Here is a 15,036-nt window from a genome sequence, read left to right as displayed (position 1 = left end):
ATGCTAAATTGGGCCAAATGAGAAATATACAATGTGATGCGGCTCAGGGATTTCGCCATCAGCTTTCATTTGGGATTGGGTTATGAACAGAAAGCATGACCGTAGATTCGGTGTTCTTGGCTTTCTAAAGTGGAACTGTGCGTGACTTTGTGTGTGTGTCTGTAACTATGTATGTGTGACTGTGTGTGTGACTGTGTGTGTGTGTGTGTGTGTGTGTGTGTGTGTGTGTGTGTGTGTGTGTGTGTGTATGTGTGTGTGTGTGTGTGTGTGCGCGCGCGTGTGTCTGCGTGCATGCATGCGTATGTGTTACACAGTTGAGGTGAGGGGTGGGAGCGGGGCTGCAGCAGACATGAAGTCATCGTGTCTCCACAGGGACATTGAGACAGACATCGTCTCCCAGGGAACATAGAGTCAATCAGGTCAAACCCACCCCTCTGCTCCCCAATGACCCAGCCTCTGGAAGCTCTTACCCACTGAGGGAAAAAACACATTGACGCACTGCACAAGGAACCAGCCAACAGTCTTGGTGAATACTATCTAATTTTGCTTTCTCCTTCACAATTGGTTGTTTGCTTGCTGTGTGATGCTTTCCCACAGAAAACTAACACACCCTCCATCCATCCCCCCACTCCCCTGCATACTTAACGTTAGACTCTGCCCTGCACACACACACACACACACACACACACACACACACACAGTCACACACACAGTCACACATACATAGTTACAGACACACACACAAAGTCTCCCTATGCAGACTCCTCCCTGGGTCCTCCCAGTTCGCAGATCAGCCAATTACCTGGATTTAATGAAGAAGAACACAACATTAATGAAGAAGAACACAACACTGTCTCCGTCTATTCCCCTTTACTCTCTCCATCTGCTTCTCCTGAGGTCCCGGTAATATTGTTCTGCTTACTATCACAACACAATAACAGAAATTGTGAATGCAGTGTACTTGCTGGCATTCTATCAAGGTCAAGAACTCACTGCTAGGAAAGGGGCTTATCATCTTAAGTAAGTAACAACAGCTTGAGCAGTGGGGTAATAAGTGCGCACACACCCAAAATGAATATGCACGCTCGTGCACGTTCAAACACGCAAGGCCCAACATACGCGCTACCAAATCAGAGCGGAGCGCATTGCATGCCCACATACAAACACACACACACAGACAGACACACACACTATAATTGCAGATGTCATGGCCTTTAGCCGTGGGCCAGGTCCTCTGCATATCAGTGACACTTTGGGATCAAAAGTGTCAGCATTTTCCGGACATCTGTTGCCCAGCAGTGTGAATATATGAGCACACGCACACTCCGATCGTTTCCACCTGTTTTCATGCGGTGACACACAACCCCATCTACACACAGAAGCTTGGGTCAGGATAAATTTACAAATGGACCAAATGTGATACTGGGGTATGCGTTTATGGTAACACTTTATAATAAGGTGCCATAATAAATAGAAAACTATTCATCACCTAACCCTTTGTTAATATTGTTTAATTGTTACTAAAATATCTATATGTTACAAGTTAATAGTTTTTTCATCATTAATTAAATATTAGTTTGCATAACCCTAACACACGACCCTAACCCTAACACACAACCTTAATCCTAACCCTAACCAGCGACACTCTGTGGTCAGTGAAAAAAAGCTATTAACTTGTGCCAAATGATATTTTTGTCACAATTAACAAATATTAACAAAGGGTTAGGTAATGACTAGTTTTCTATTTATTATGGCACCTTATTATAAATTGTTGCCATGTTTTCTTGTCCTATAGTCGATATGGATCCAAATGACAGACTCTGATTCAAAACATACCACCAACTTTCAGACAGTACAACAATGGCTCAATGTGTGTGAATCTCTGTGTGTGTGTGTGTGTGTGTGTGTGTGTGTGTGTGTGTGTGTGTGTGTGTGTGTGTGTGTGTGTGTGTGTGTGTGTGTGTGTGTGTGTGTGTGTGTGTGTGTGTGTGTGTGTGTGTGTGTTTGGATGGACAAGAGGACTGGGAGGAATGAAACTGATTCTGGATGGGTAGACATTGTGCAATAAAATGCATATACAGTGTGTCGTACGGCACTGAGTCCATAATATGTAGGGGTTGTAGTCAAAACTAGTAAAAGAAAAAAAGAGTAGTTGAGATTGATAGGAAGGGCATAGGAAGTAAGAAGTAAAGGGGAAGGCAAGTTCGGCAAACATACCTGGGCCAATTTGCATATGAAATATAAAAACTGATTCAATACTCAATGATGAAATTTGCTAACTTGCATTATGTTCTCAGTATTCTAACATGCTTCAGATACAAATGTCCACCAAATGGCAGATGTGGTCAGCACTTTACTAAAAGGCATAGAGTCAAATGGAAGCAGCTCATTGTTGGTGTTGTATGGTGAATATTCAGCATGGTTATAGGGTCAAATACATGACACCAAGACTCCCACACAAGACAAAGCACAGTAGGGCTTATGGGCTGTCAAAACAAAGGCAGGCCAATCAAAACACACACATACGCCCATATATATACACACACATGCACAACGCATCTGGCTTCCCACAGACATGTCTTTTTTGGCGTAACCGTAGAAAGCCAGCATGCAGTGGGATTTTGGGGAGGATCAAACACACAATGACAAAGGAAGAGAAACAGACAGGATCATCTTCAGCAAACACCCCTCCCCCCCTGGCACTCCTTATCAACACACTCCGTAGTCCGTACACAGATAAAGGATCGTCAAGGACTGGCTTATCGTCACACGGCCAAATCCCCAGTCCTGAGAGAGGGGCAGAGGCAGACCGGAGAGACCTGATGGGGAACGACAGTGGCTTCAAGAGACTGCACTCTTCAAATATACAGGGAGAAAGACAAATAAAGACAGTCGGGCCCAGCGAGAAAAAAGAGAAATTTGACAATCCCATTTCAAAGGGACTATTCTAAGAACTAATCTGCATGCTTTCACAAGTTTCAATCTAACCTTTTATGGATATTTGATTGTCAAGCATACATTAAACTTGACGTCTTTATATCAGGTCACCTCTAAGTGTCTGAGCACTTGGAGATGCGCCACGTAGATAACGTGTCTTATTATTATTCCTCATCCGACGAGTGGGTACTGGAGGAGAGGCGTCGGCCAAAGAACAGAAAGAAAAAAAAAAGGAAACATAGGTGTTTGCATTCATGTGGTATCGGAGACGCCCGCTACTTGACATTCCGCTCAGGGCGGTGAGACGCGGCAGCACACGGGCCTTAGTAGGGCCTGCAGATGGGGGGCAGCTGACGAGTGCATGGCGAAGCGTTCGGCCGGGGCTCAATGTAATCACGCCGCGGCTTTCCATTGGTCCGGTTTGTTTGATGTCAATTTCGCCTTGTACAGTCCGCCAGGACACCTGACCGGCAGCCCTTCATACGGGGCCAGACATGAGGTAAAGGAGGGAAGGACCGTGCCCTAACAATGACAACTCTTCCCAATAATAGGAGGACTGCTGCTGCTGGGTAACTATTTATACAGCCTGCTGCAACAACCCTCCACAGCGCAGATGAGCTGAGGTGGAAAAATATCGCAAATGTAAATTCTGTCTGAGAAGAGCGAAAGTCAATGGGGATATTTTCCTGGCGTGTTTCAAATACAGTATGTGTGAGGGACGAGGATGATGTTAGTTTTGGTCGTTTGTCTGTGTGTGTGTGTGCGTGTGTGTGTGTGTGTGTGTGTGTGTGTGTGTGTGTGTGTGTGTGTGTGTGTGTGTGTGTGTGTGTGTGTGTGTGTGTGTGTGTGTGTGTGTGTGTGTGTGTGTGTATGTGTGTGTGTGTGTGTGTGTGTGTGTGCATGCATGCGTGTGTCTGTGTGAATCTTTACGTATTTTATACTATAACTATAATATAAAGTTTTGAATCACTTAAGAAATAATCTGATGTAATACAGAGTAAATATATACAGTATTCCTCTGCATGTCACACATGTGTGTACTGAATTACAATGCTGTCTTAAGACTACTAATTACTATTCCACTGCCCTATTATCATAAATGTGCTGGAAACCAACTTCACGACTCATAGTCCCTGTTTAGCCCAAGAAAAAAAGTAAAATCATACAGATCCTTTGGAATAGTGCTTGAGGGAATAAAAACAAAGACCCTTTTCGGAAATTATGAAAACGCAACCCCACTGCAATTACCATCAGAGCAGGGAAAGTAAACCCTATCCCATGCCCAGTGAGCAGCCCGCTGGCAGGCTGAAGCCAGTGAGTGAGCCAGGACAAATATGACCATGGGCGACTCGTGTACAATGGCTCCGACTGCTTCAATTCAATATTTAAAGGACTCTTGATAGATTAATGACATCTTACGTCGTTCTCAGGAATGAAATGATCATGAGAAGAAGAAAGAGAAGCTTTAGAAAGTTTTTTGTCAAAACCCATTTTTATTCTGTACTTTGTTCTAATGTCCTTGTTGACAAATTTACTTCAGCTTGAAGCATTTACAAACCTCACTCCTCACTCCTCATCGTCATCCGCTTATCCGGGGTCGGGTCGCGGGGGGAGCAGCTCAAGCAGGGGGCCCCAGACTTCCCTTTCCCGGGCCACATTGACCAGCTCTGACGGGGGGATCCCGAGGCGTTCCCAGGCCAGTTTTGAGATATAATCTCTCCACCTAGTCCTGGGTCTTCCCCGAGGTCTCCTCCCCACTGGACGTGCCTGAAACACCTCCCAAGGAAGGCGCCCAGTGGGCATCCTTACCAGATGCCTGAACCACCTCAGCTGACTCCTTTCTAAGTAAAGGAGCAGCGGCTCTAATCCGAGTTCCTCATGGATGGCTGAGCTTCTCACCCTATACCTAAGGGAGACGCCAGCCACCCTTCTGAGAAAACTCATCTCGGCCGCTTGTACCCGCGATCTCGTCCTTTCGGTCATCACCCAACCCTCATGACCATAGGTGAGGATAGGAACGAAGATCGACCGGTAGATCGAGAGCTTTGCCTTGCGGCTCAGCTCTCGTTTCGTTACAACGGTGCGGTAAAGCGAACACAATACCGCCCCCGCTGCTCCGATTCTCCGGCCAATCTCACGCTCCATAGTACCCTCACTCGCAAACAAGACCCCGAGGTACATTTCACGGAGTGTTTTTAAATGCTGTGTGAGTGTGTGTGTGTGTGTGTGTGTGTGTGTGTGTGTGTGTGTGTGTGTGTGTGTGTGTGTGTGTGGTGTGTGTTCCATGATCTGATAAAGCGGGAGGGCCACGCCTGCTGGAGAACTGCTCGTTTGACTCTGTAATGCTTTCGCTCCAATTCTCCAGCGGACAGAAGAAAAAAAGACAAGAGGGACCAGTGTGTGTGTGTGTGTGTGTGTGTGTGTGTATGAGTGTATGTGTGACTGTGTGTGTGTGGTTATGTGTGTGTGTGTGTGTGTGTGTGTGTGTGTGTGTGTGTGTGTGTGTGTGTGTGTGTGTGTGTGTGTGTGTGTGTGTGTGTGTGTGTGCTGCCCTCTGAGCAGAAGCGGAGCATGGCACGGCCTCTGTACCTTTTTTCCTCCCTGTCAAGCCTAACTGATTCTGCTCCGCAATGCTGTAGCTGCATCAGCCAAAACCACGCTGAAAACGAAGGCTGGAAAAGGAAGAGAGGGGGGGAACCAAACAGAGCTATGCCCAATACTTTAACAGTCACATACTTGCCTCCTCGCCAGCAACCATGACCCCCAGGAAATCAGAGACAAAAAAAGGGTGTTTTTTTTTTTTGTTTGTCGGTTTTTGTTTCGAGAAATCGAAGGCATATGAACTTTCATTTGAGAGCAAGAAAACAAATGAAGGTGGTTTGGTCTTCCAGTGGCAGCAAACTACAAGTTTATGGCTGGCCGTCTCTAGATCACTTCCAGCGCACCACCTTGCTGTCGCTATACACGGACACACTTGAGAAGAGGGTCTACTGTAACTCTGCATCTACAACCAACCTCCACATCAACAGCCCTTAAATATGTATTCAGCTCTTTTACTTGCAAAATACAACTTTAAGTGCTCGGCCTGAAATGGCTGAAGTCCCTTGGCCACTTATGCAGCCTCATGGATCTTCCCCATCACACGGTTACACCTAACATATAATAGCCGTGCGTAAAATGTGTGAGTCGGTGCAAACAATAAACAACGTAACCAAGCCCCCCCCCCCCCCCCCCGAAGGGCTCATTCGGCTGTGTGTCTCGCGCCTCTGAAACTCTGATACTTTGCGAGCAGAGCGACCCAACAGCGCCGCCACAGCCACGTTGCGGCGGCTAAAAAGTGCCACGGCCGTGCGCGGACCACCCACGGACTGGGACCAACGGTGCATCACGGCGGCTCTACACACTGCTTTACCTTGGAAGGCGGAGGCGTGGCCGGTGAGGAGGTACTTGAGCTCGAAGCTGTAGGAGCGGATGTTCTGCAGGGTGTCCCGTTTCACTGCCAACTGGTAGCTCTCCTCCATCTTGCGTGTGCAGCAGGTCGGCCCCTGGTGCTTACACACCAACAGGTCCACATCTGGAGGCGTCCGCCGAGGAGAACGCACAAGACGAGAAGGACATGATTTAGGGTCGGCGGACAGGAAACGCCACATTCACACGCGGAGAACAAGAGTGGTGGTACAATGTTTTCTAGTTGAATTACGATATTTCGATCGAGATTTGATTTGTAGTTTCTAAAGATCTATAGAACCAACCTAATGGTGCCTTTACTTTTTCAGTAGAGAGACGATTTGTATTGTTGAATGGTGTCATTAAGTTAGCTTAAAATGCTGATATATTTCATTGAATACTGCCTCTCATGGATATTTGGGCTTTAAAGGAAAATAATGACAACCAAAACGTTAAGATGAAGAGTACAAAGAACAAAGACGTGACGTTTTTCCTGAAAGATGAACCTCACATGGCATAACATTTGACAGGTTGAGGAGAAACAGCACTGCAGTCAAGGGGAGCGGGCATTTGAGGGGGAGGGGGGGGGGGGGCGGGGGTCCGCACTGCCTGCACACTGCGTAACGACTTGCCCGCTGCAGTGTCTCTGTAGCCGTCAGGCATGAGAAGAGCCCTGAGCACGCACATAGATAGACATGGCCATAAATCCAAAGGCAGACGCGTGAGAGACACCGCAGGAGATCCAGAGAGTAGACCCAAAGAAAATGTATCTCTATTTCGATGCCGGGAATAGATTCTGTGCTATAAATTGGAACATGTGTTTCGGACTCAAGTGCTGCCACACGTGTTGACAATGTGTCTGTTTAAGAAAAGGAGTCGTAAATACACACATGCGTGTGACTGCACACGCCTAAAAACACATGCAAAAACTTGCTCGGACAATGCAGCCATGTGCATATTGAGGTCTGCCGCACACACACACACACACACACACACCAGACACACACACGCGTAGGATTCAAAAACACGCGTGCACACAGACTCCAGCACTGGACAGTCACCGGTTATTCATTACAAGCATTATCAAGGCAGAGAGCCAATTCGAACTGGAACGCTCTGGCCACTCACGCCTGCGCCATGACATCACAGCTCTACCAACCAACAGAGTCCACCCTGTCTTCTTGACACCACCAGCCTACTGACGCTGATCGCTGCACACACAAACTATCACCATGACATCACCCGGCCTGGGTACAATTAGCATGGGTTATTCAATGAAATCTCCCTCACAAGCATGCTCACACACACATGCACCCCCCCCCCCCCCCCCCCCCCCCCCCCCCCCAACCTCACAGTTGCTGCACGATGTGTGTTTGTGTGTGTGTATGTGTATGTGTATGTGTGTGTGTGTGTGTGTCTGAACTGGAAAAAGGTCTGGGTGGGGTGGGGGGTTGTTATGAAGTAGAGATGGTATATGATCAGTCATTTCAATGGGGGGCTGGGGTTGGTGGAGGACTGCTGGAGCCAGGTGGTGTAACCAGAGCACCCCCACAGAGCACCCACACACAGAAACCCCCAGCATGGCCTTGGGACTGTCCGCTAGCCCACTGCCTGCTCCCCCCCACCCCACAAATCTATCACTGAAACACAATAGGCTTGCATTCTCAATCACATTTTTATCCCCTCTGCTGTGCGCGCGCTCTCTCTCTCTCTCTCTCTCTCTCTCTCTCTCTCTCTCTCCCTCTCCCTCTCCCTCTCCCTCTCCCTCTCGCTCTCTCTCTCTCTCTCTCTCTCTCTCTCTCTCTCTCTCTCTCTCTCTCTCTCTCTCTCTCTCTCTCTCTCTCTCTCTCTCTCTCTCTCTCTCTCTCTCTAGCTATGACAATGCATGTACACGTGCATTCAACAATTTGACTAGACCGACACGCATTGCCCTGGAGATCTGCTCTATAATGTATTCTACATATTTAAATAAATGATATACTTTTTATGGATTTCCCAGTAGGAGTCTCCTAACCATGGCAGTGTTAATGCCATGACATGACAGAACCTAAACAAGGCCTAAACAAGGACAAAGCAATTATATAAGCATCCTAGCATGCTTTTTTATTCCTACAGGACTCAGGATTGAATGTGACCCGGGACAAGACATCTTCCTCTCCCCCGATTTCCCCGACCCCATGGATCAGGGAGGGGGTAGGGGGGAGGCTGGTTGGGACTTTTTCTACCCCCCTCCACTCCTTTGTATGTCATCCTTGATATGAAACTAATATCCAGGGGTCTCAGGGTGGAATCTAGCCGGCCTCCTGGTCCCTGGTGAGTAACAGCGTGGTGTAAATGATACCCGAGGAGGCCTCAAGTCCAAAGCCACCAGGGCAGTCTGTCTGTCTGTCTGTCTGTCTGTCTGTCTGTCTGTCTGTCTGTCTGTCTGTCTGTCTGTCTGTCTGTCTGTCTGTCTGTCTGTCTGTCTGTCCGTTAATTTGCCATTTCTATGAATAACAAGTATTATTGCTGATACGTGCCGAGAGTGGCTCCTTCAACATCAACGTTGAGTAAATATAACTGCGATTTCGCATGTCATAACAATAACACCCATGGATTTCCCAGACTTCTTTAATCCTCTGACTGCCGACAGGCCTTTGCTGTCCTGGGAGACGTTTGTGTTGTTTTTGCCTCCTGACGCGGCAGTTGAATTCACAAATCCTCACTTGTCAGTCACCCAAACTTTCCCCCGTCACGACTTGTTCATCGAGGTGTATTTACCTCAATGAACAAGTAATAATCGTCAGATCTAGTTCATCTCTCAGAAACATGCAACCCACCACCAGCTGTTGTTAAAAGCGCCTGTTGATAACGGACACATGGAGGTTATACTGCTGGAGAATTGATGTGACCCAGACTAAACACACACACACACACACCACACACGCATATTATCCATTGTCTCACTCTATCCCTGTCACTTAAATACTGTCATTCACATAGACAGTCACACACACACACACACACACACACACACACACACACACACACACACACACACACACACACACACACACACACACACACACACACACACACACACACACACACACACACACACACACACTGGGTTACACAGAATGTGTGCCCACAAAGCACGCAAACACATACACACTCCTCGATTTATAGCGGTGTTTATACAAAGTTCACACAGACTTTAATGTGGAGCGGGACTCCTAGTTTCGAGTTCTGATGAGTGTGAGTGCGGGCCGGGGGGGCTCCTGGTGCGGGCCGGGGGGGCTCCTGGTGCGGCCGTCTGGGTGTTTCTCCCACAGAACAGGAGTAACATTGTCAGAGCGGCGGCTGGTTCACGCCGTCGGGCCGGTTCCCTGGCAGAAACGCCCCCCCCCCCCCCCCCCCGCTCACCGCACTCCTGCCTTCAGGAAGCCTCGAGCGGGAGGTTTTCTTTGAAGTCGGTCCATCCGCGCTACCTCGCGGGGTATTTACTCTGTATTGATTCGCCGGGGCTGGGGATTGGAGCGCACTGAAGGAAAACACGGTTCAAAGGGTCCCTACTGTACGGCCGGGCCGCTCCGGACCCACCCCCGTGTTAGGGGGCCTGCGGTGACTGGCAGGGTGTCCGCAGGCCTCAGAGCAGGGTTTTGAAAGTTTGAAAGAAATGAGCTTGAAGGCTGTGAAGATAGATCTGACCGAGATAGTGGGAAGAGATCACAGTGGCAGTCTACGCTCTTACTCGTCCCTTCAAGCTTCAGCAAACACAGAAATAACTTGTCTTCTTTTGCAACCACAAAAAATGATTGATAGTCATCGTACAAATTAATTAAATACAGTGATTTTAGGAGGCACACAAACAGTAAGGAAATACTTTGACAGACATGAATATCAGTGCTTTGAGTTCGACCAGCTTCAGAGACATTCAACTAGAGTGACTGGGTGGAATAAGTCAAATATGCCAAAATTAGAGGATGCTCGTCAGGATCTACTATAACCCCATCACGGATGTGCTACGTACGACAGAGGGTGTTGGGGCCATTCTGTCAAATTAAAGACACTACTTGTGTTTCACTGGTTATGTGCAACTATAACAAATGCAAGGCAACTGAGGATATTTAATTAAATGTGGCATGATCCCACTCCCATGCTGAGTGGGAAAAGTAATTTGCGGTAAACAGTTTGGCCAACCTAACTTTGTAGCCTTTAATGGACTTGGGTTAAAACGTTATTGTAAATTGAGACTGGTGGACTGCCGCATTGCCAGAAAATAAACGCAGGGCATTGCCGATGGGAACTACCCTATTTTTAATAACCTGCTCAGGGCACTATGCAGGTAGTTATAACTCAACCGGAATGCAAGGACCGGGGTGCTGAAAGCATGTCCCTGAACTCATCTCCAAGACCCCCTCTGTGTCTGTCCCGCATTTAGCCACACAAGGTTCCCAAGAAGAAGGGTACACAACGCACATTTCAAAAGGACAAGTTGCATAGTTGGTTTTGAGGACTTCTCTTTGAAATAAAATGATACAATAAGTACCAATTAAGGAGACGGTATTTGTTGAGTGACAAGTGATTAGGTTGATGAGAGGGAGGTTGAGTTAAAAAAGCATGCTACTAAAATAACTGCAGACAATCAAAGAACAGATAACACTTTGAAGGTCTGCCAGAAGAGGCTGGGCACTATTACTGGTTAAGGATGTGGTGACATGTGATAACACGCTCCGGTCTCCGTTTCCTTACCCTCAACACATGATCCTTGCATTTTTATTGCAACAGGCCAACGCCCATTTCTGCGTGTTATAATCCCACTCTATAAGGAGAAGTTGTTAATGACTAGCTGTTCTTGATAACTTTACGCATCAAAGAATGCCAGTAACCGTCACAGCATAGCAACATTATCTGCCGCCAGAGTTTGTGCTCGAGTGTTTTTGTGCCTTGAAAAAAAGCAGCGTCTTGCATCACCAGATCGTTCTCATATGGGTGGTCCTCCATAACCAGGGAGCTAGCACCAGGCTTCATGAGACACCCAAGGGTTGGCCCCAGCAGACTCCCCTCTTAATTGATCTCCAAAGGGCAACATCAACAATCTTTGCTAATCTCTAAAATGGAGTGTTTGGCAGTGACCCACAGCATTGCAGCAATCTCAACTCTCTCCCTCTCTCTTTGTCTGGAAAAACTTAATCACAGGATAAGCAGTTCCATGTCATTGATTACCTAATCTCTGAGAATGACTTTATCCCCCAAAGTGCATTAAACTAACTGTTTATCAGATGGAGCCAAAATAGCAGTCACTGGCCATCTGGAAAGGAAGTATTTCACTCTGAAATAATTTAACTCCAGCTAATATTGAGAGAAATATAGCTTCACGTTTGAAAAATGGTGGGAAATGTGTAGGGTTTTCGTGCATTGAACTTTAGCTGACAGCATAGTCATCAGTTACCCATTTTGTCAAATTGACGAGATTTTCAAAGTGTGTCAACAAAACCCCCGGCCAACCAAGGTGCTTGGCAAGAAATCACACCAGGTCTGCATGAAACAGACCACTGTTTTCAGAGATCAACACAAAGTTCAGAGCTCCACTACTGAGAACTAAAACAGAGTGGCTTAATTGTGTACACACACACATACAGTGATTGGCACCAGCCAAAACTTCCTCTATATCACCATCAACCTCTTTGAAGAGAGACTGATCCTGACCCAAAATGACCATTCCAGGAAAAGCCCATGTTCAAAGCAACACAGTTTATACTTAATCTGAGAACCAACATTGATGTCCATTAATATCATAAGTAACAATAAATCAATAACAAATCAACAAACCACAATTAAACCAGAAATCATCTCTACAAAATATGATTTGTATAGTCCTACAATCATTTGTATATATGTTTGGTAAAACTCACTGAATCTAAAAATAGAGGTACTCAGGTGTCATTACACTGCAACACACTCAACCCATCGTTTGCAGAAAAGTATCTTCTGCTGCCCATCAACGTTGTGTATAATCAAGTTCTTCTTTTTATCCTAGGATAGATTGTCTCACGATAATTAACAGCTACAAGGTGGGACATCTGTTCTATTGCGGAGCGACCTAGCCAGCTCTGTGAACTAGATCACTGCAAACTGTATAACCTTGCAACACTCAATTGTCCCCAGCCATTATCGACACAAAACCTTGGCCCTTTTTGGTCTCTCGTAGGGCCTGCCTTCAACTGCCACTTGCAATTTGAATTGACATGCCTCATTGCAATGTCCTCTTCCCCCTCCCCTCTCAAACAAACATATCGAGTGGTGCGGCTGCACCTCTAATATATGTTTACCACTTGGCTATCTGTTGCGCTTCTCTCTGTCGGGGCATGTAGCGTCAGACATGGGGATACTTAAGACGGGACCAATATGTATGTGGCAGCAATGCAAGGATGACTGTAGTAACTATCCAAACTGAAAGATATATACACCCCACCCCCTGAATTCTGACTTCATGAGAATGCAGTTTAACCTAAGTGGCATGCAAAAGAAGGTATTTTTTATTTATGACTACAGGAATTGACATGGGAAAAGCCAGTGTGCATATATAAATGCATAATTATAACGTGTCACATATTTATGACAGTCTTGATGTGTGTGTGTGTGTGTATGTGTGGTCTTGGAATTTATAGCTATTGTATGCATGGTTAGCTCATTTGGTTGTGGGAGATAACATCAAAGATTGCAGCACAACATAATCTGTCCAAAGGAAATACGGGCCCGACAGTTGTTCCAGAATCAGGTTCCAGCTCAAGTAGCATGGCAGAACCAAATCCTGAACCCAGAATTGTACTGGCTTCCAAAATAGATATAGGAGCAATTGTGTCCAAAATGAATCACTTTCTCTTATGATGTTGGGGCACATAACCACCAAACCATAATTTCCATGGAGGAGGACAATAGGGAATCATGTGGGTAGCTGACCCATGCTGAATTGCTGTCATTTATTTTTATAACATCTATTCAAACTAAAGATGTGAGCTCCATGCCACACAAGATTTGGCATAAAGTGCACAACTATACACCTCAAATATAGTCTGAATCAGACCCTACAGGGTTGATTGAAATGAGAAATGCTTCCAAGCCACCATAGCTTTAAATGATGTAGCCTATTGTCTCCCGGTGTCTCAGATTTGAAACAATAAGACACACACATATTCTCAAAATATGACTTTATCTAGCTTTTAATTATTACACCCTATAATATTTGTTGGCCACATAACATCTTTGATAAAGTGAACTATCAAAATGCAAATTGTTGATCCAGGCATGACCTGGTTGATAAAAGTTTTTATCTTGAAAAAATAAATGATGATATTGGATATTTATGTTAGTAGCTATATCCTTTGGAGAGGATTCCTATAAAGATTCCTATATCGCTAAGTTAATCAAGATGTATATTTTGTATAGCAAAACTACAGGAAACCAAAGTGGGTCTCCAAAATAATGGTCTAGAATGGATGATGAAAGACTTTGCATTGACCTGGCATTGAGTTATTGTATTGGATATATTTGTTGTATATTGATTAGGCTGCAATGCAGTGTAAAAAGCCATCACTGTAAAAATCAGTAATAGGCCTTGACAGTTAGATCGTTGGGTTCATTCTGGGTCCTTTCTATTCCTCTAAATCAAATACAAAGCGCTTGACAAAAAAATGCATCTGATGCTTTTATTAACTTATATTGTGACCCTGTATGTGGTTCGAGCATAGAGCATGAGGTTAAAGCATAGAAATAAATAACATTATTCAGCATTACCCACTATTGTGCACTTGATACACACGTTATGCTCACCTGTGCCAGGTGACTCTGGTACCCGGCTCAGAGGACCAATTTGGCCCAGTTGAAACGCAGTCCTTACTTCATGGCAGCTGTACGCCAACACGTCGACCACATTCACCGCAAATAAAGTTGCTGAAAAAATCCATAAGTATCCGCAGAAGTTTACGCGTGGGCATGTTCCTCGGGACATTGCCGCATCTCACTCCAGGTGTCCTTGCGATAACTTGCTGTGGCTGGACTGGAAATTGCGCGGCGGACGGTTGTGGAGTCAGGGGCAGTGAAGTAGCTACGATGAAGCAACGGTAAGAGAAACATCTGACAAACGGTTCTCGTCCTTTTACATTATTGTTTGAGATGAGAGTCAGCAGCAGCAGCAGCCCCCGCAGTTTGAAGGTGTTCTCCTAACGAGAGGAAGAGCAGTGTGGGTTCAACCGTCCCACGCTCAGGGCTTGCAGTGGCGGCTGAGGGAGAGCATGCTGTTTCCAAACCATTGCCCACGCCCCCTCCCTCTGTGTAGGTTTAAGATGATTGACACCGCTTATGTACATTGATGGTGGAAAAAGGCGGGAGTCTGATTGTGCAATTAGCTATGCTAATTTTGTTATTCTGCCACACATTAACTATCATGAAATAATTTTGATTTTACTCATTTAACATTAAATATCGATGAACAGACTTAAAGTTGATAATTGGCATCCTGGATATCCCTTCATTAAAATAGATTTCAAATATAATTTCCTGCCGATAAGTTACAATTGCATGATAATGGTATTCATAACTCTTTCAGACTCCACATGTTTGGGTTCACAGTGCGTTTTTGCATGGATCCTGTCTGCGAGGCGACGGAGA

General features: G+C 45.8%; 1 protein-coding gene across 1 annotated transcript in view; it reads right to left on the bottom strand.

The window, feature by feature from the left end:
• LOC132463009 (glypican-5-like) overlaps positions 1–14,668 on the bottom strand; it is a 28,659-nt gene extending 13,991 nt beyond the window's left edge. The window contains exons 1-2 of the mRNA XM_060058860.1: positions 14,200–14,668; positions 6,350–6,511 (exon numbers count right to left, since the gene is read on the bottom strand). Coding sequence (XP_059914843.1) covers positions 6,350–6,511; positions 14,200–14,377 — 340 coding nt within the window. The 5' untranslated portion in view covers positions 14,378–14,668. The remainder of the gene's footprint in view (positions 1–6,349; positions 6,512–14,199) is intronic.
• Positions 14,669–15,036: the final 368 nt, after the last annotated feature.

The sequence above is a fragment of the Gadus macrocephalus genome, chromosome 8 (genome assembly GCF_031168955.1).
Source record: "Gadus macrocephalus chromosome 8, ASM3116895v1".
Lineage (NCBI taxonomy): Eukaryota > Metazoa > Chordata > Actinopteri > Gadiformes > Gadidae > Gadus > Gadus macrocephalus.
The sequence above is the reverse complement of the archived record's forward strand: the minus strand, read 5'-3'. Positions and strand labels throughout refer to the sequence as shown.